Source organism: Polypterus senegalus, chromosome 13, assembly GCF_016835505.1.
Source record: "Polypterus senegalus isolate Bchr_013 chromosome 13, ASM1683550v1, whole genome shotgun sequence".
In the NCBI taxonomy this organism is placed as follows: Eukaryota; Metazoa; Chordata; class Cladistia; order Polypteriformes; family Polypteridae; genus Polypterus; species Polypterus senegalus.
In genome coordinates this window covers 78,277,688-78,300,273 of record NC_053166.1, presented here as the reverse complement: position 1 = coordinate 78,300,273, position 22,586 = coordinate 78,277,688, and the positions used below count along the sequence as shown (strand labels likewise).

Here is a 22,586-nt window from a genome sequence, read left to right as displayed (position 1 = left end):
TTTAAATGCCGGTAAGGCACATTACCACAGGCACAAATTTGAACGCTCACATAGAAAATGTAATTTCTATACCACAGCCGTCGTGTAGCGCTTTCAAAAGGGATCAACTACCGAGAGATGATCCATATACATTTTAGCTGCTGTTAGTTACTTACCTGTTGTGTTACACAGTCTTTAAAATGTAGTTTACCTGAAACCACTCCAGTAGTGCTCAATGTACCTGTACTTTTAAAACGTTAATGTTTTACTGTTTAGACTATATTTTATTATTTTTCCCTTGCACTCAGTGACCAAAGCTATACACACACATATAGACACATACAAACATACACACAAGTATATGTATGTGTATATATATGTATGTATGTGTATATATATATATATATATATATATATAAACACACACACACACCCCTATCTACATTATACACAAAACAATTACTTTGACAATCATGTTACATTATTTTTAAAATGTTTCCTTTTCTTTTCATAACTTCTTTAACACATGACATCGCTGTGAAGCTGCTGGTATATATATATATATATATATATATATATATATATATATATATATATATATATATATATATATATATATATATATATATATATATATATATATCTCACAGCTTACACTCATAACAGTGACAAAACAATTACATTGACAATCATGTTACGTTATTTTCAAAATGTTTCCTTTTCTTTCTCTTTCCTTCTTTAACACACTACTTCTCGCTGCTGCTGATATATATATATATATATATATATATATATATATATATATATATATATATAGATATGAAAACAATATATATATATATATATATATAGATATATATAGATAGATAGATAGATAGATAGATAGATAGATAGATAGATAGATAGATAGATAGATAGATAGATATGAGAACAACACTCATATCAATGACAAAACAATTACATTAACAATCAAGTTACGTTGTTTTTCAAATTTTTCCTTTTCTTTTCGTACCTTCTTTAACACACTACTTCTCCGCTGCGAAGCGCGGGTATTCTGCTAGTACAATATACACATAAGTTAAACATTCCTGCTGTAGACCACTTCTTACTTTTCCTAATGACTGACTTTGGGTTTTGTTGATGATCACTGCAAAAGACCATTTTTGATCAAACTGTATTTGTTTGAATTATAACAGGAAATTAGTAGCATATCCTGTAAAAAATGGTAGATTCAATCAGATTTTAATGTAACTCTTAGGCCGGAGTTATACTTCACGCGACGCATGCTGCAGCGGACTCTCCTGTTACGCAAGCGTTGTAATGTTTTTACTTGCGCGCATACTTTACGTAAATCTGGAGGAATCCACCAGGTGGCAGTACGAGATATTATCAAGGTGAGAACACGTTCAGCTTCTCTGTGTTGTGAATTGCCTGGAACACTCATTAAATTCTGATGACACTTTACCGCAATATCTCTGAAAATTATGTTTATTCATTAAATTCATCAATCCAGGGATGTGTCCATTCCAGCAAGCATTGAGCACGAGTGAGAAACAATCCCTGGACGAGGCCTCAGCTCATCGCAAGGTGAATACAAACACTCGCATACACTAGTGTCATTTTAGTGGCACCAAATCCCCAAATGTGCATATCTTTGGAAGAAAACCGGAACACAGTGTGGAATATAAGCAGGAATCAAGTACAAATCTAAAGATTCTAAATGTGCAGAGAGTTGGAATATCATACATGTCATGTGTTCTGTGTGGTGATCTATTGCTGCTTGTCGCTTGCTGTCAGGTCCAAGAAGCTCGTAGCGATTAAAAGCTGGGATGACGTTTACGATGGTCTGCTTTAATGATAAAGTAAACTACAAGGCTAAAGTGGACGTTTCAAGATTAAAGCCGAAATTTCCACTTTAAATCACAAAATACACGTTTTCACCGTGTCCTTTATTTTTTTCTCAGTGGCTCAAATACAGTGCTATACATTATGTTGCTGTTGTTAAGTTGCAAAAAAAATAAAAAAAAATAAAAAAAAAGACGGCACAAAAGATGGTATGTGAGACTTTTAAAATGTATCATGTCATTACGATCGGGAATATGCGACGCTTGAATATAAAAGCACCACGAATGCATCTGTATGTCGGCATTTTGCTTCACCACATCGAAGCATTGATCCCGTAGGATCTGCATAGAGGCTTTCTGTCACATGTAGATAGTAAACAGAGACACTGACGTCACATTCCGACTTTTAGCACACTGCGCCCCCCAACTTTTTTCTGGTACTGCAACTCGCGCACACATAGCGCAAATTTCTAATAACTGCTCAGAGGACGCGTGAAATGAACGCTGGGAACGCGTGGCAGCCATGATGTGGGCGCGTATGCGTCCTGAGTGTGAAGTATAAATGAGCCCTTAGATCTTTAATCTTGTACTGTTAGTACGGACGTTTTGAAGGGATTTAGATCAAAAGCAAATTGCACACAAAATTATGGTTTCTTTTAACTTATTACACATAGCATTGACATTTATAGATTACAATGAATAGAATAAATTCACAATTTCAATATCGACATCTCTATATTCTGTCCATAGGGTACCCCAAATGCTGTCTAAGCATTTAAATTAACCATGGCATATTGCAGCTTGTGTTTTACCCAGGGCTTAAAGTGGGCTGGTACACTGTACTGGTACCTGCCTGTTTGCACTTTGCAAACTGGATCACAGTTGCACATCGCTGTCTGACCTTGAAGGGGACACATTAGTTCCCTGCAATATTAAATGTAATATACCAACAAGGGCCCACACTGTCCTATACTTTGAAGTATATGCACTGTAAATAAGTGAGACTGACAATCCAATCCTGTTTAACACTAGAATTACCAGAGCCTACGAAAAAACTCGTAATTCGATCCCACCTTAAATCGCTTCTTAAATCCCTTCACACCTCTCCGCCAGCGCCCTTTGTCTTCTAAATGTGCTGATAAAGAGAAGCTAGTAGCAGCCGGCTATTCCATCCCCCCACCAATTTAGAACGTGCACAAACTTCTCCCAGCTCATGCCTTGATTGAGTATCTGGGAGTGAAGTGGAGTTTTAGAGTGTAAATAATAGATTGTTATTTGGAACACACGCATTTCATGTCTGTTCCGTTTCTACAGTAATCTGTGTCAACACATTGTTAAAACAGAAACATTTTTTATATTCTAGTAGTAGATGACAAAATGTAGGCATAAACTATATAATGTATGAAGCCTGAAGTCCAAATAGCAAAGAAACATTTTCATAAAAGGTTCAAATATAACACAACAATTGCGCTTTTATTCAAAAATATAACTGCAGAAACAAAAAGCCGCTTTAACATGCGACATTGACAGCAGTTTTTTATAACTGCCTCCATGGTGCAATGGAATCAGTTTTCGCCTTGGAATCAAAAGGTCGCGAGTTTGATCCTGCAGCACTCCGTTTTGAGAAGTAAACTGCTCCTAGTCTTACTATTTTAGAATAAAAGCATACCTTTGATTTCAGTCTGTAACAGCTGGTGCAATTTATGATCCTTGTAAAGGTTAGCTTTTTTTTAATTCACTTTTCATTCTCTCAGTCACGTTCAGAATCAAACCATACAACCCCATCTGACACGGCTGTTTTCACTAAAGACGTGTACTGGGTCATTAGGAGCAAGAAGAAGCTGCCAGAATACAGAATACCTAAGGATGACACTTGTAGACCACGTCTTTTTGGAGCTTCACCTAACTTTCATTCACTTTACATCTCATTTTTCATGCAGCTCGCCACCTTGTCTCTTTTTTCTGCTCAGGGCATATGCTCTCCTTCACTTACCAGCAGCCCTTTATCTTGGTGTAATTACAGCTACAGTTTGCACAGTATATCTGTTCAGAGTGTGGAGTTAATTTACATTAACTGCATGCTCCATTTCTCCTCGCAGTGACAGCTGAAGAGAAAAAAGGGAGTGCTGCCTAAGAACATTTCTGACAAATAAAAAAAGCATGTGCTGGCTAATTTTCTTTTTTTTCTACAAGTGACCAGTTTCCAACTAAAACAGTGAAAGCAATTTTTGAGATTTTTGAATACTGAGCTTTTCTACTGTGGGTGGGTTTTACCATTAAAGAGTGTCATGCGGAACGATTTTCGATGCTGCTCTGATTGAATTGAAGTACTGTATAGTAAAAAATATGTTAAGCACAGCGCATGTGTTCTTGTTCTGCGTCCCCACCTACGATTTGCGTATGCGACTCACATGTAAACAGAAGCCATGTGTTCAGTGCAGGATGTGGTACATTAAAACAAACCTCTTGTTATTATAAATATAGCGCATGTGTTTGCTCTCCGCATCCCCACCTACATTTTGCACAAGTGATTCACATGTAAAGGGAGACCATGTGTTCAGTGTGGGCCATGGTACGTTAAAATGTGTGAGTTATGCTGTGAAAGTATCATGTGTCGTACGTCAAGTGTAAAAAAACATTATCAAACTAAACATCAGTCCGCATTTAAAAACTCTGATGAGAAAACTGAAGCTATAAAAAGGGCTGTTTCTGGCTTTAAGAAACAAACTACTTATTTTAGTTAAATAATTGGAACCAAAAACAAAGCCACCAACTATAGTTATAAAAAATTTTGACAAAACATTCTTTTCACATATGATCCTATGTATTTTAAAATATTGAATGACCAATAATATAAGATCCGGTTATAATGGGCCTCAAAAGTACATAATAATATATATTTTTGAAGCCCATTATAACCGGACCAATTTTGATACTACATATAATAAAACTGGTAGAATTAAGACGGCACACAGAATAACATTGTAATATAGGTTCGGCACGACTTCGCTGAAAGGTTGCTGACCCCGATATAGTGCAATGTCACTTTTTGGCCGTTCAATGCTGTCCTAGATGTATATTTAACTAAAAGGATAAAGTGTTATTGACTGAGTAAGCAAGTGAGTCAGTCGATCAATTAACTTTGCATTATATATTTATATAGATAGATGTAAATATTTACATCACTATTTATTGTAAATTTTATATTTACTATTCTTTTGTTTTTGCAGTTACATTAAGTAGAAGATCACATTGATACATGCTACAACTCTTCAGGATTATAAATACTGGCCTGTATATATTGCAGATTACTAATTAGGTAACACAATGAACCAGTAAGACATACTGTACCTATTCTGCTTTCCATTACATAAGTTTCAATGATTGCACTCTTCTTGCAGATATCTTCAGCCATTGAGGAACAGCTTACTTCTAAGTGTTTTACCTGTAATAAAAAGGCAGATCATTAGTCAAAGAAATGTACATATTTGAAAGATAAACTGCATAATTATGATGTTTACAGTTCCTTAAGACAATAGAGTCCATAATGTGATTACATTACATATTTGCCAGTTACTAACCTATACAATAAAGAGTCTAAAATAGCAAGGTCATTGCCTTTTTGTGTGTGTCTACAAAAAAAGCAAGGAATCTATTGACACCATACCTGTTTGACTGTCCAGATGTAACAACAGAGAACCATTCTGTGCAATCTCAATCACTAACTGGAACATATTTTCAAACCTCCTTCACTTAAATTACCAATTTTTCCTCTTTTACACATCTGATAGTCTCTCTTGACGGCAAAATAAATCCTCATTACAAATTAATTAAATGCTAGCAGTCTTACACATGGCTGGGTACATGCCATAAACTCAGTGGCTTGCAAAAATCTCTGCAATGCCAACTTAGGTCCTCTGTTGCTTTAAGTTGCACCAGTTATGTTAAAAGATCTTAGTAAATGTAAATAAATGCAAAAAAAAAGTTACTAGTAAACAATAGAAAATGACATTCCCTAAGTATGGTTTCTCTAAGTTGTTTTGCTGAGTGAACATGCACGCGGTATTTAAAACAACTTCAAAACAGGAATACAGATTACTTTCCACAACAGTCAAAACTCCCCAAAACACAACTGAATGTTATGTCTTGTCCATAAGTCTAAGTTTTCTCACTTTAAGACTATCAATGCAGGGTAATGCAGGGTCCAAGAATGTAAAACCTGCCTGGGTTTTATACCAATTAAAAATGCAATTTTGGCAACATATATACAAAAATACAAAATAACCCTTTTAGTCCTTTGTTTTGTTTCACAAAAGTGTGACATTTTAGCCACTTCCATTTCAGACCATTAATGAGTGTTTAGTTTTGTACTTGTGGCAAACTTTGCTGTGTTATACTCTTCTAAATACACAGTTAAAACTCGAAACTTTGGTCTACTGAGTAAGACCAAAAACCAAAAACAAAGTAAAAGATATTGAAATGCTAGTATCGGGTAAAACATTCCTGGTTGATGGTACAGTAAATCAAACTCTTCTCTTATTGGGCAATGATCTGCATAGCATATAAAGTTGTAGCAGTTGTCCATTTCCCAGCAACCCCAAAGAGGATTGCCCTCATTGGATGTCTGCTATGGGCACAGGGGCGGCTGGGGGCAAGAAAGGCAAGTGGGAAACGTGAAGAGGCTGGTGAAGCAGCAAGAGGAGATCTGTGTTTCTGTATAGCCCATGTGTCCCATCCAAAATAACCACTGTGAAGTCATTTGTACCTTGGATTGTTTCTAGCAATGATGAATGGACTGTTTCGTACCTGCCTGTCATGTGAATAGTGGTGGATTAGTCGTCGTGAGTCTTCAGAGGGAGCACTCCCGCAAATCTCACCCCTCACCACTCAGGAATAATGGAAGGACTATTTAATTAATTTATTACCAAATCTGTTCCCAGGAACGAAACTGTCATCTTTACTCCATACCATTTCATCCGTTTCTTGCGCATTGGAACTGTGATAAAAGACATTGTCGGGAGTGTTTATTATTGTGGTTGATTGTTGTGTTAATATTTGTATCTGAGAAATCACTTCACACTTTTGTTTTCAGTCGGCTAGATAACTGTAATGCACTCCTCTCAGGACTACCCAAAAAAACACATAAATCAATTACAACTAGTGCAGAATGCAGCTGCCAGAATCTTAACTAGGAAAAGAAAATCCAAGAACACCTCCCCAGTTTTTATGTCACTACATTGGTTACCTGTATCATTTAGAATGGACTTTAAAATACTGCTTATGGTTTACAAAGCCTTAAATAATCTCTCTCCATCATATATTTCAGAATGTCTTTCACATTACACTACAAATTGTAACCTTAGATCTTCAAATGAGTGTCTACTTATTATTCCAAGAGCTAAACTTAAAAGTGGTGAGGCAGCCTTCTGCTGTTATGCACCTAAAATCTGGAATAGCTTGCCAATAGGAATTCGCCAAGCTAATACAGTGATGCACTTAAAAAAAAACTGCTAAAAATATATTTTAACATGGCTTTCTCAAAGCTTCATTTTAGTTTAATCCTGATGCTCTGTATACTTAATTATCATTTAAGGTGGTTTCGAAATCTGTACTAACCCCAACTTTCTCTGCTGTTCTTTTTCCGTTTTTCTGTGGTGGCAATCGGTGTCACCACCACCTAATCAAAGCACTGTGATTTTCCTACATTGATAGATTAAAAGCCAGAAGTCTACATGACCATCATCAAGTTCTTCCATGTGAACCCTGAATACAATGAGGACTGATTGAGGTAATTTATGTTAGGTAGAATGCCTAGAGAGGGCTGGGTGTCTGAAGTTTTTGTTTTTTCTGTCCTCCCTGGCCATCGGACCTTACTTTTATTCTATGTTAATTAGTGTTGCCTAATTTTTTTTTCTTATATATTTTGTCTTTTTTCTCTTTCTTCATCCTGCAAAGCACTTTGGAGCTACATCATTTGTATGAAAATGAGCTATATAAATAAATGTTGTTGTTGTATCACCGAAGGGGAGGGCTGTCTGATTTTTGTGGTTGTTAATTGATTTTAACACAATATATTTCACACATTAGCTTGATTCATGTCTCTGTCTGTGAGTGTGTGTGGGTCAGGCCAAGGCTGGGTGCGTTCTGGGAATCCCTACCATAAAAATAAATAAATAACCATCCTATCGATGGTGTGAATCTGAGCAGCACCAGACCGGTACAAAGTGGACTGTAGCTGGGATCCAATAAATGATCCATATATTCTATTATTGAAAGGTCCGGATAAAAGTCTGTCCAGAAAGAATGCTACTGTCAACTAGGAATTCTGGGCAAACGGCTGGACATTGCAGTAGACGTGCTTATCACAAATGTTAATATAAGGGTACGCAAAATGGTTGTGTATGGTCAAATTACCCATTGCAAGCAATGGAAGTAGCCAGCTGTTCTGATGGCGTGTCATTCAAGTTTGTTGGCTGGATGGATGATACAATGTATTAATTGTCTCCATGTAATAATACGACTTAATTTCACAGGAATTTAGGCTGTTCTGCCCAATTACAATCAAGGCAGAGTCAACAATAAGAAGTGGTCAATAGCAGAGATGCTACTGAATGCAGTGAATAGAGTCCAGCATCTGAAAGCAATTGCTGCATTGTTCATACAGTAAATGTATAAATCCTTAATTATTAAATGAAACCTTAACTACAATCATCAAAGCTACATTTTTCCTATTTTTGCTTGTGTGCCAGCAGCAACAGCCCTGATAAGTCAACCTGGCCACGTACTATAAACACCACCAAAGATTTGCCCCTACTAATTCATTCAACGGTTAATACAATTAACAAATACATCCCCTAGGCATTTCTAGTGTGCCTTAATAGCAAGATGGTGAACCAGATTTTGATCCTTTATGTGGCTGTCATGAGGACCACTAATGTGAACATTTAATAATTTAAATACCTGGCCTTGCTTATTGTTTTTCAATAGCAGTTGTCATACATCATTGATCACTATTTCTAAGTGCACTTTTTTAATGTTGTTGAATTTATTTATTTAGATTTCAAAGGTTAATAAAATATAACTATTTAAGTCTATTAATCTCTCTAATTTGCGCAGTATGCAATTCTCTAAAGATGATCTTAAATCCCAATGGGGATGATAGCCAGTCAAACGTGATGTAAATGTTTATGAAAAAGCACAAAGAATTCAATTATCTTTCAATAACGTGGCAAGTTGCTGTATCAGCTAAAAAATATTTATTAATGATACGCAACAGTTTTGTCTTACCTGCATTAAAACAGAGATATATATAGATATATATATATATACATTTTTAACATTAAATGAACTAATGACAATCATGTGTGTCTCATTTTAGATGGTGAACACAGCATTTGTCTTAAATTCTTTTACATAAAGGGCTAATACTGACATTTGATAAAGCATGAGAAGGATGAGAAGCTGCTAAATTGAAATACCTTTTTTTTTTTACCTCTTATTTTGTTTGTGACCAGACAGTGAAGTGTGTATTGGAATGCTTCTCTCTGTTCTAGCCATAAATATAGAACAAGTGCTAGATAAAAGGGTAAAGAAAAAGCTTCATCTTCACCGTCACACCTAAGACAGCAGCCCTGGCAGAGGCAAACCCTGAATTCTACACAGCAATGAATGCACAGGCGTCTCTTGCTAAAGCTCTGTCAAGTATGCCTGCCATTATGCTGTCTTCATTGCCAAGGTGTTATTATGGATCACTGGCTGAAACCCAAGGCTTTGAAATGCAAATCTATAAACTCTGGATTTTAATGTTATTGTTCACAAACACATAACAGTCTTAAGTGTGCATAATCCACTGCTGTGCTGTGAGGGATCAGCCCATAAGGTGCAAGGCAGGAATTAATCCTGGAGAAGATGACAGTCCATCACAGAGCCCATTGAAACACACATCCACATGGTCAACTTTTAGTATTTGAGTGGAAAAAAAAACAGTTTCTTTCTTTCTTTTTTTAAACCTCACAAGCAGGGCAGCATGCTGATGCAGTGGTAGCACTGCTGCCTCGCAGACTTGCGTTCGCTTCCTGGGTCATCCCTGCATGGAGTTTGCATGTTCTCCCCGTGTCTGCGTGGGTTTGCTCCGGGTGCTCTGGTTTCCACCCACAGTGCAAAGACATGCACCGTTAGGTGCATTGGCGATCCTAACATGTCCCTGGTGTATGCTTGGTGTGTATTCTGCGGTGGGCTGGCGCCCTGTCCAGGATTTGCTCCTGCCTTGCACCCTGTGCTGGCTGGGATTGGCTCCAGCAGACCCCCCATGACCCTGTGTTAGGATATAGCGGTTTTGGAAAATGACTGATTGAACCTCACAAGCAAAGGGGGAATAAGCAAACACTACACAGATAAGACCAGAAGCAGGAACTCAACAGAGAGTCCATGACGCAATCTAGCATTACAAAAAATAACTGTATTCTACCTCCTTATAATGTGTGAATAGTATCAAAAATACATAATTAACTGAAAGTGTAACTCTCTCTTGCCTGTTCTTTTACTCTATTTAATTGAGATTAAAATGTAAAAGTGGAGAGGACATCCTGAACTGCAGTACCTGACAAGAGTAGTAAGAGTGAGGGATTGCAGGCATTTTGTTAAAAGTTTACATAATAAAGGGTATACAGTGAAAAAAACAGGGTTTCATAGTATTACATGATGTCATAGTAGTAGTATATAAAACATTCTAATCTATTTATTCCCTATCCTGATCCATTCCTTTCAAAAATAGCACCTCTTCTTCAGTCTTATTAACTGCAGTTATGTTAGCTCTAAGGAAGAAAGAAACCTGGAGAGAAATTCCACGGGAACATCTGATTTTATTCACTTTTAAAACTAATCTCTCTCTAATTATCACATGAAAGAAATTTTTTTTATACATACAGTGATCCCTCGCTATATCGTGCTTCAACTTTCACGGCTTCACTCCATCGCGGATTCAAAAGTAAGCATATCTAAATATATACAGTATCACGGATTTTTCGCTGGTTCATGGATTTCTGCGGACAATGGGTCTTTTAATTTATGGTACATGCTTCCTCAGTTTGTTTGCCCAGTTGATTTCATACAAGTGACGCTATTGGCGGATGATTGAGAAGCTACCCAATCAGAGCACGTATTACGTATTAAATAAAACTCAATGATATACGATATGCTCCCCGTGCGGTGCTTCGCACACTTAAAAGCTCTAGCAGCACATATTGATTTTTGATTGTTTGCTTTTCTCTGTCTCTCTCACTCTCTCTGACATTCTCTGCTCCTGATGGAGAGGGTGTGAGCAGAGGGGCTGTTTGCCTAGAGGATACGGATGCTCCTCTCAAAAATGCAGAAAGACTACCTTCACATTGCTCCCTTTTTCTTGCAGCCGCTTTTTCGAGGTGCTTTGCATACTTAAAAGCCCAACAGCTCTTATTGATTTTTGATTGTTTGCTTTTCTCTCTCTCTCTGACATTCTCTGCTCCTGATGCGCACTCCTTTGAAGAGGAAGATATGTTTGCATTCTTTTAATTGTGAGAAAGAACTGTCATCTCTGTCTTGTCATGGAGCACAGTTTAAACTTTTGACTAAAGGGTGTTCTTTCTTTCTGTCTAGAGGGCTCTAATAATGTTAAAAACGTATTTAGAAGGTAAAGAGGTTTTCTATGCTCTAACTGTGAAAATATTAGATTTATAAATAAAGAATCCTACTTCATGGAAATTCATTTATCGCGGTACAGTCTGGAACGGATTAACCACGATAAACGAGGGTTTACTGTAACCTGAAATGTGGCTGGTTAACACTACAGGGTAAGCCATTTATATGGATACACCTTAATAAAATGGGAATGGTTGGTGATATTAACTTCCTGTTTGTGGCACATTAGTATATGTGAGGGGGAAAACTTTTCAAGATGGGTGGTGACCATGGTGGCTATTTTGAAGTCGGCCATTTTGGATCCAACTTTTGTTTTTTCAATAGGAAGAGGGTCATGCGACACATCAAACTTATTGGGAATTTCACAAGAAAAACAATGGTGTGGTTTTAACGTAACTTTATTCTTTCATGAGTTATTTACAAGTTTCTCTTTGTTTACAGCCATTGACATGTCGCAGAGGTTAACACGTGAGGAGCGGATAGAAATTGTGTTGATGTCTGGTGAATGCAGTAACCAGGTCATTGCAGCCGATTTCAATGCAAGACACCCTACGAGACCACCCATCTCCCATGCTACAGTTAGCAAACTGCTTGCTAAGTTTCGTGAAACTGGTTCAGTGTTGGATTTGCCAAAATGTGGACGCATGAAAACGGTCACTAATGAAGAAACATCAGTGGTTGTCCTAGCTTCATTCAGCAAGAGCCCACAGCGTAGCACTCGCCGCATGTCACTGGAGAGTGGCATTAGTCAAACATCCCTTCGGCAGATATTAGCTACTCACAAATGGCACCCTTACAAACTCCAGCTACTGCAGCATCTCAACGAAGATGATCCAGATCGGCGCACTGAGCAGAATTGGCAAAACAAAAATTGGAACAGGACCCTCAGTTTACGCAGAAGATTTTGTTCAGTGATGAGGCAAACTTTTATGTGAATGGTGAAGTTAACAAACAAAACCACCGCTATTGGTCTGACACTAACCCACATTGGATAGATCCCTCCAAGACTGTTGGAACAAAAAAAATGATGGTATGGTGTGGTATATGGGGTACAAAGATAGTGGGGCCATTCTTCATCAATGGAAACCTCAAGGCCACTGGATATGTGAAATTGCTACATGATGATGTGTTTCCCTCTTTAAGCACTGAAGCTGGCATGTTCCCCGAGTTTTTCCAGCAAGATGGTGCACCACCACATAATGGGTGTCAGGTCCTAGCATTCCTAGATGAACAGTTTCCTGGAAAGTGGATTGGTTGTCGTGGGCCAGTTGAATGGCCCCCAAGGTCTCCCGATCTGACCCCATTTAGACTTTTATCTTTGGGGTCATCTGAAGGCAATTGTCTATGCTGTGAAGATACGAGATGTGCAGCACCTGAAACTATGGATACTGGAAGCCTGTGCTAGCATTTCTCCTGCGGTGTTGCTATCAGTGTGTGAAGAGTGGGAGAAGAGGGTTGCATTGACAATCCAACACAATGGGCAGCACATTTTATAAGTGGTCAGAAACTTGTACATAACTCATGAAAGAATAAAGTTACGTTAAAACCAAGCACACCATTGTTTTTCTTGTGAAATTCCCAATAAGTTTGATGTGTCACATGACCCTCTTCCTATTGAAAAAACAAAAGTTGGATCCAAAATGGCCGACTTCAAAATGGCCACCATGGTCACCACTCATCTTGAAAAGTTTTCCCCCTCACATATACTAATGTGCCACAAACAGGAAGTTAATATCACCAACCATTCCCATTTTATTAAGGTGTATCCATATAAATGGTGCACCCTTAGAATTACCAAAGACCATGAAAAAATTTGTAAACCCGTCCCACCTTAAATGTCTTCGCACCTTTCCGTCAGCATCTTTTTTCTTGTAAATGTGTTGATCAAGACAATCAGCAAGCAGCCTGCTATACCATTCCCCCCACCGCCGCAAAAACGGTAAGAAGTTCTCCCAGTTCAAGCCTTGATTATCTTGGAGTGAAGTGCTGGAGTTTTACAGGGGAAATAATAAGAATGGTATTGCAAATACATACATTTCATGTGTGTTCCGTGTCTACAACAATCTATTGTCACGCACAAGTGCATAGGGAGCAGTTGAAAGACCCAACAAGTAGCGCAAAATTGCATGTCAGGGGACAACAGCAGAGTACTAACTTTTCTCTCTTTGTTCCTTCAGGAAAGATAAAAATCCACCGCCGTGAGTTCACGCCGAAAAATATAAACAAAGATGCCAGCCACTTCTGGGTTCCTTCCTTCCTTCCCTCTGGTCCCCATCTGATGATGTCACCAATACCCATCCACCACAGTGGTTCCTTCCCAGCATCGTGTGTCAATTTCCTTCCCCACCTCAAATACTACGGCTGTCATTTCTTTATTGTCTGGTGTTGTACTGCCAAACTTAACCATATTTTGAAAGGAAGAACTTTACAGTATAAAGGGGCGGAGTCCCCAAAACTTTATGATCTTCCTTGTCTGTTTATTTTTACAGTTGCGTAGTCAGCAGGATTAAAGTCCTAAAATGACAGAATGACAAACCTGAACGCTGTCCTGACCACCATCATGACCAAGCTCCAGGGGGTGAAGCTGGAGCTCGTGACAACCAAGGCGGAGCTGGCAGAGACGAAAACACGGCTCGCAGCAGCAGAAGCCCACACAGCCTCCATCTCCTCTGACTGTCCTGCTCGCCGAGTTGGACAATATAGAATCATACCTACTGGTATTCGAGAAGACTGCCTCTTGTAATCAATGGTCGAGGGCGGAGTGGGGCTCCATACTAGCACTGTACCTCAAGGGCGTTGCGCAGCAGGCCTATTATGACCTCACCGAGGAGGAAGCTGCCAACTATGACCTCCTGAAGGCCAAAAATATACGCTACACCGTGACCTCGGGCCAGCAGGCGAAGGAGTGGCAGGCACTGGAAGTTTGACTGTGAGAGCCCAGCGAGGGTCCAAGCATTTGAATTCTGGGGCGGCCTGTGAGGGTCTAGTAAGCGCCATGACGGAATACCTTGCCCAGCAGGTCCACTGGCATACTTATAAAGACATGAACGGTCTTCTGGAGGTCCTGAAGTGCCAACTGGTGGTGAACCGACCCTGAGGAGGGGTCAGAAAAGTCTGCCCACAGGGCCTGATAGGGACGTGTTGCTCCCCTGAACCCACCTGTCGAAAAAACAAAGGAGAAGGCTCCCAGCCCACCACGCGGTTTCAAGTGTGGGGAGCTGGGACACTTTCTTACAGTCTGTCCCCTAAATGCCAAGCCAATGGACAACACTTGGCTCAAAGGAGAGAGGTACTTTTCTCTGTCGAATCCCCTGGCTGTCCCAAACACGGGAGTGGTGTTGGTGAATGGGCATTCGGTGTTGGTATTTTTTGATTCCGGGAGCAATATCACCATTGTTGCTCACTACTATATTTTAATGCGACAGTGGGTCGCCCAGAAAACGAGTGTGACCTGTGTGCACGGGGAGACCAGACTGTATAGATCCGCAAAGTGCTTTATAACCTAGAAGGGTGACTCTAAACAGCTACTTGTCACTGTCCTGCCCGAGCCTCCCTTCTTGGCTATATTAGGATATGACTGGTTGGAAAATAAAAGTGATTGCACGGAACCCACTCCTAGAACTAAGTTGGGTCTGATAATGGGCAGACAAGAAGCCACCCAGAAGCTACACCCAAGCTGTGCTCCTCCGCGACTATTGATGATGTGGACAGATGGGAGTGGGAGGCTTCCGCACCTTACCTCAACCCGGAACTAAACCTGGGTGGGGGTCAGGAGCAGTTAACTCTACCCCAGGTCCACCACCAAAATACATTAACGAGCCTAGACTATCAGTTCTTTTCTACACCGGCCTCATTTAAAAGAGAACAGTGAAATGAGGATTCCCCGAAGTTCGCCAGGAATGCCATCGTTTCCGTAGACGGACAAACTCTGGAAACTACCCCACCACCAACGGGACCCTACTTTGTCCTAAAAAATGACCTGTTGTATCAAGTAGCAGAACACGAAGGCAAGGTCAGGATGTCCTCCTTAGTCCCTCGGACCTACCCGCGGGAGGTCTGCGAGCTAGCACACACCTACCTCTTAGGTGCCCACCTCGGGGCCGAGAAAACGCAAGAGAGAGTGAAACTATGATTCTATTGGACCTGGGAGAACGGTATAGCAGGCTTCTTGCAGCTTGTCTTGTTCGACATTTACAAGACAAAAGATGCTGACGGAGAGGTGCGAAAGGATTTAAGGTGGGCCAGGTTTACGAATTTTTTCGTAGGCATTGGTAATTTTAGTGTTAAATTTTAACAAACACAGTTGCAACTCAAACAATTATCATACAACTAAGGCAAATCTAATTTTTTTTCTTTAATCTATAAAATTGTTTAATTTTTCACATAAACTTATTTGCCACAAGATTTTTGTAAACTTGAAAAAAAAGACTGCTTTTATTATCCTAATCACAACCTTTTTATCAAAAAGAGAGAAGGTGTAAGTGGCTATTCTAATTCTAATGACTATTTTTGGAATTGATAATGTTGAACATTTGGATGGTGGATTATTGACTAATTATTTTCTTTCCAGTTTTGTTAATTTATTTTGGTTCTTTTACTTTTTTTTAATTATTATTATTGGGGACTATGATCTGATTTTGAGTTTTAAAATATGTATCATTAAATTTATTTAATAATGAAGTCTTTAATGTTAAAAGTATTGACATTTTATATAGCTTGAGGTTCCTGTTTGGTAACAGAATCACAACAGAATCATTTAAAGATCACAAAGCAGCTCCCTGTTTGCAATCAATGAACGTATAGACGGTGTTAAAAATTTGAAATTGTAGGTGTAATGCAACAGGGCCAGCCAGATTCACAACAAGAGAAGGACCTTATATGCAGTGTGTAGGTGTTTTACTTTACACAATAGTATGTTGTTATCTATCCACTTCTGTAGCATGTGAGTTAAGAAAATTAAGAATCTGTTTAAGTAAATACACTTAATTTAACTTCACCTCCGTGGAACACAAAGTAATTAAAGTGTGGTTGAGTCTGCCAAAACATAAGAAAAAGAAAATAACAAAATGTTAGTATGCGCAATCAACAAAACTGATAGCAGACTTTACCTTCTCTTCAAGCATCCATTTTTCCTGCTGGACTTCAGCCAAACGCTGGAACAGTTCACTAATCTCATCATCAGAGAGATCTGCTGGTCGTTGTGACTGGGGGCTGCTGGTGTTAGACTGAAACAAAATAGTTTAAAACAATAAAAAGTCTCCAGTGTCTGTCAAAACATATAAAAAGTATGGCTCATTCACACTGAATTCATTAAGGCAATACAATTCTTTCACTCAATAAGATAAAAATAAGAATAATTACACATATCATGATTATTAAATGTAAATGTAAACCTACAGAACACAAGTTGACTTCAGTATTCAGCTTCTAAGATGTAAAATAGTTTCCACAAAATATATTTTCATCATCATGTCTAAACAACAGATTTCATGTTTCATATAATTGGTAACATAAAAAAACTGCTGCAACATAATTTATAAAAATTTAGAAAATTGTCATTTACTTCTTTGACTATGACCAGCCACTCTCAACAAACTAATCAACTATCACAAAACTATTATAGGTAACACTTATTAGGATTACGTCTCTATTCATCTTAGAATACAGTAATCAGATGACTTAGTAGGTGCTACTCATTCATTGATTGTGAGTCAATCAAAAGGTTATTACAGTCTCTGCATGCTTAATTAATAACATCATTAATTAATGCTCACCAAATTCCAAACTTTGTACAGTTCTTTAAGTGATTTTTATTTTTAAATTTTATGTAAAAAATCATTGTTTCCACTGTATGATTTAGGTAGGTTAATATTCTTCAAATTTAATATTTTGATGTGCCAGCAATGTAGTGTAATTTACCAAACTGTTCTTAATGATGTAAAGTAACATTAAGCGCATCCCAACACATAGATGTTATTCAGGTATGGCATTTTTTGTGATTCCAAAAATAGTTTTTGATGATTAACAGAAAATCTTATTCTGATTAGGCTGATGTGACACTATACACTATATGGGCAATTGTATGTGTACACCCCTACAACTTAAGTTCAGGTGATTCAGCCAAACTCATTGGTAACAGGTGCATAAAATCAAGCACATCGTTATGCAATTACCATTGACAAACATTTGTAGTAGAATGGGTAATACTGAAGAGAGCAGTAAATTTAAATGTGGCACTGTTATAAGATGATAGCTTTGCCACAAGTCTGCCCTGCTTTATCTGCCTCAGTCAACTGCAATTGCTACTATAATGATGTGGAAATGTTTAGGAGCAACAAGGACACTCAAACTGACAGAGTGGGGCTGCTGAGTACCGAAGTGCAAAAGCATGTAAAACTCATCTATTCTATGTTGCATCACTCATAACAGAGGTAGAAAAACTGCCTCTAGGAGCAACATCATCAGAAGTATTTGTGATGGTGCGGGTTAGCCCCACACTATAGGGTCCTTCCAGGGAACCTCTTGAACCTGTTACCATCTGTAACATACCTGAGGAATGAGCTAGCGGATGAGGACACAACACACAAAGCAAGGGGTAGGTATGAAAATGAAAAGTGCTTTTATTAAAAATCCTAAACCAAAGTGTACAAAACAGTGCAGTGCATCAAAAGTCAATAAACAAATACATAATTAATAAAAACAGTGTCCAGTGGAGGTTAAAAACAATCAAATAAATAAATCCATTAAAACAGAGGTAAAAAAAAAACAACAATACAGGAAGCTGTCCTTTTAACAACCTTTGAGCTCTGGTGCAACTCTGTTCTCCTAGCATCTTCTCCCTTTACCCTGACTGGACCTTGCAGAAGGAGAAGACGCCAAACCGTCAGGTACAGCCATCATTCTTAAAACGGCAGGCCCGGGTGCCTGCTACTCCATGGCTCAATAGCAAGGATCCCCACCAGGACTCAGGCTCGGGTCCTTACTGTCCATGGCTCGCAGAAAGGCTCCCAATCAGAGCCTCTCTGACTCCCACTGCCATCTCAGATTTCCGTGGAGAGTTGCTCTCACTCTTGAACACTCCAGCTCCCCGAGATGATCGACTTCAGCAGCCCCGAGTGTCGGCCATACGCTCTCCACCTGGGGCTCTCCTCATGTTTGTTTACTTCCTTTCTGCCTCACTATTGGACAGTCTGATGGACAAATTTGGGTTTCGCAGATGCCAGGAGAATGATGCTTTTTGGACTTCACAGTGCCTACTGTAAAGTTTGGTGGAGGAAGGATAATGGTCTGGGGCTGTTTTTTTGGCCTTGGGTTAAACCTTTTGGTTCTAGTGAAGGGTACAGTTTATGCAACAGCATTCAAAGACATTTTAGACAACTATGTGCTTCCAGCTATATGACAACTGTCTGGGAACTCTGATCCACCATGAACGTGCTTCTTTTTTGCCTAAAGCCATGTCCATAAATGCATGGTTTAATGAGTTTGGCCACTCCAGAGAACTCTGACCTCAATCCAACTGAACACTTCTGGGATGAACTGGGACAATGATTGTGAGCTAGATCTTCTAATCCAACATCCGGACCTGATCTCACAAATGCACTTTTGACTGAATGCGCATAAATTCCCACAGACGCATGCCAAAATCTAGTGCAAAGCCTTTCAAGAAGAGTAAAGGCTGTTACAGCTGCAAATGGAGGACAAATCCACTTTATTGTCCATGGTTTTAGAACTGGATGTCCAACAAGCTCATAAAAGTTATGGTTAGGTATCCACAAACATTTGGCTATATGGTGTATGACCCAAGGAAACGGGCACCTGACAACAGTGCTCATAACTGGGATACATTTTGGATAATCCTAATTTTTATCATCCATTGTTTTTCAACTGTTTATCGTGGGAGCAACAGTCTTAGCAATGAAGCCCAAATGCCCCTTACCTCAGCCACACTTGCCAGCTCATATTGTGGGAACCAGAGGCGTTCGCAGACCATCTGGGAGATATAAGATGGTCGTGCCCGTAAAACCTCCACAGAAAGGTGCCGGGGAGGCATCCTTTTCAGATGCCTGACACTACTTAAGTTGGCTTGTCTCGATGCAGGTGGTCAGCGGCTCTGCTCTTAGCCTTTTCCGGATATCTGTACTTCTATCTGTAAGGGAAAGTCAAGCCACCCTACTGATGAAGCTCACTTCGATCACTTGTACCCACAATCTCTGCGCTTACTGTCCCCTATCTAGATAGATAGATACTTTATTAATCCCAAGGGGAAATTCACATACTCCAGCAGCAGCATACTGATAAAAATAAACAATATTAAAGAGTGATAAAAATACAGGTAAAAAAGACAATAACTTTGTATAATGTTAATGTTTACACCCCCGGGAGGAATTGAAGAGTCACACAGTGTGAGGGAGGAACGATCACCTCAGTCTGTCAGTGGAAAAGGACAGTGACAGCAGTCTGTTGCTGAAGCTGCTCCTCTGTCTGGACATGATACGGTTCAGTGGATGCTCCATGATTGACAGGAGCCTGCTCATCGCCCGTCACTCTGTCACGGATGTCAAACTGTCCTGCTCCGTGCCTACAATAGAGCCTGCCTTCCTCACCAGCTTGTCCAGGCATGAGGCATCCTTCTTTATGCTGCCTCCCCAGCACACCACCGCATAGAAGAGGACACTTGCCACAACCGTCTGACAGATCTGTAGCATCTTATTGCAGAAGTTGAAGGACGCCAGTCTTTTAAGGAAGTATAGCCGGCTCTGTCCTCTCTTGCACGGAGCATCATTATTGGCAGTCCAGTCCAATTTATCATCCAACTGCACTCCCAGATATTTATAGGTCTGCACCCTCTGCACACAGTCGCCTCTGATAATCACGGGGTCCAGGAGGGGCTGGGTCTCCTAAAATCCACCACCAGCTCCTTGGTTTTGCTGGTGTTCAGGTGTAAGTGGTTTGACTCGCACCATTTAACAAAGTCTTTGATTAGGTTCCTATGCTCCTCCTCCTGCCCACTCCTGATGCAGCCCACGATAACAGTGTCATCAGCGAACTTTTTCACATGGCAGGACTCCAAGTTGTATTGGAAGTCCGATGTACAGTATATAAGCTGAACAGGACCAGAGAAAGTACAGTCCCCTGTGGCGCTCCTGTGCTGCTGACCACAATGTCAGGCCTACAGTTCCCGAGACACACATACTGAGGTCTGTCTGTAGATAGTCCACGATCCATGCCACCAGGTATGAATCAACTCCCATCTCTATCAGCTTGTTCCTAAGAAGCAGAGGTTGGATTGTGTTGAAGGTGCTAGAGAAGTCCAGAAACATAATTTTTACAGCACCACTGCCTCTGTCCAAGTAGGAGAGGGATCGGTGTAGCATATAGATGATGGCATCCTCCGCTCCCACCCTCTCCTGATATGTGAACTGCAAAGGGTCGAGGGCGTGGCGGTTGAAGATGCGCTGTAGAGGGCTCCCCAAGCTCCAGCACACAAGCCTTCAGCAGTCGTGGCGATACTCCATCTGGACCCACTGCTTTGCTGGTACAAAATCTCCTCAGCTCTCTGCTCACCTGGGTTGCTGTCTATCTATCTCACCATCACATTCTACCTCACTCGTGTTAAGGTCCCCGAAGTACTTAAACTCCTCCACTTGAGGCAGTAACTCATCTCCCACATACAGAATTCAGTCTCTCTCTTTCCTACTGAGAACCACTGCCTCAGGTTTGGAGGTGTTGATCCTTATCCCTGCCACTTCACACTTGGTCTCAAACTGTCCCAATGCATGCTGGAGTTTCAGATAACCCAACTGAGGGGAAAAATGCAACGTACAAATAAACAGTACAATGCACAATTCCATGTTAGATTAGACAATGATTCTCATAAATTAAGTGTATTATTGGTCCTTGTTTCAATTTATCATCAGAAAAATTCATTGAAAAGCTACATTTCTAACACTAACTCTAGTTCCAAAAAAGGTTTAGTTTTTGAAAGAGGAGATGAAGTTACAAGGTACTATCTATACTACTGCTACTAAACCGTAAGGTTTTGAAAGTAGATACAAAGGGGTGTGCAGAAAACTCAATCAAGGTTCTTTTTGGAGAAATCTCTAACTTGCATGTTGTAAAAGAAATGTGTTCATGAAAGGACTATATTGTAGCCATTTCTAATAATTTTAGAATTCACTGATTACTCTACACAAGAAAACTAAATGTGTGAAAAAGCAGGACAAAAGACAGTCTTTACACTAACACTGTAACATAATAAAAAGCTATTCTACATAGAACATCAACTATGCTTTATGCATAATTCCACTCATTTAAAAAGAGTGTTCAAAAATCGTAATTCTACAGTCCTATACCTAAAAGTATATATTTGATCAGTTTGCAGCTGAGTGCATTTTCCAGTTATCACCGATAAACAGCCATTTGCAAAGAAGTCTACTATTGCGAGTTGTATTTTAAACTGACTAACTTTGAAAGTTTGTTTTTATTTTAGCAAGTATAAATTACTGTAATATCATGATGTACACTGAGCATGAAAATATTACAAAACCTTTTTTTAATGCATGTTTATTTAATCCACAATAATGATTCACGTTCTTACTCTGAAATAAGCCCAAGATAGGCTCCAAATTTTCCAGATGTTGCTATTTATTTTTGTTACTAGGTACATGTATACTAGCTGCAAAAGGACTCTTATTTCTATCCGATTCAATTTTAGATAATGTACTTCTTATAATGTGACATACTAAATTATGTATTTTTCTTTTGTATTTATATACGAAACACATTTTCTGTTTGAAAAAAACTGATAGGTTGATCTGGGTCCTGATCACATTCCCCTCGAAAGAACGCATGAATTGGGAACATAGCCTAAATGAATTCTTAGAACAGCAGAAACTAGAATGGTTGAAGAAAAAGAAAACCATGCTCCAATCAGTAATCACTATCTGCATCTGCCTTTACCAGCTCCTATCCACAAGCGCCACAAAGCTTGTAATAGTTTTTTGAAAACTCGGTATAAAACAAAAAAAGAAAGAAAGATGTCACCCTGTCACTGACACATGCTTCTTCTCTGGCATGCACTTATACAGT

At 39.3% G+C, this 22,586-nt stretch overlaps 1 protein-coding gene across 2 annotated transcripts in view; it reads right to left on the bottom strand.

The window, feature by feature from the left end:
* Positions 1-22,586, bottom strand: part of gripap1 (GRIP1 associated protein 1) — a 199,338-nt gene that overhangs the window by 49,824 nt on the left and 126,928 nt on the right. For both annotated transcript variants that reach the window (XM_039773970.1, XM_039773971.1), the window contains 2 exons: positions 16,607-16,723; positions 5,175-5,268 (listed from right to left, as the gene is read on the bottom strand). In XM_039773970.1, coding sequence (XP_039629904.1) covers positions 5,175-5,268; positions 16,607-16,723 — 211 coding nt within the window. The remainder of the gene's footprint in view (positions 1-5,174; positions 5,269-16,606; positions 16,724-22,586) is intronic.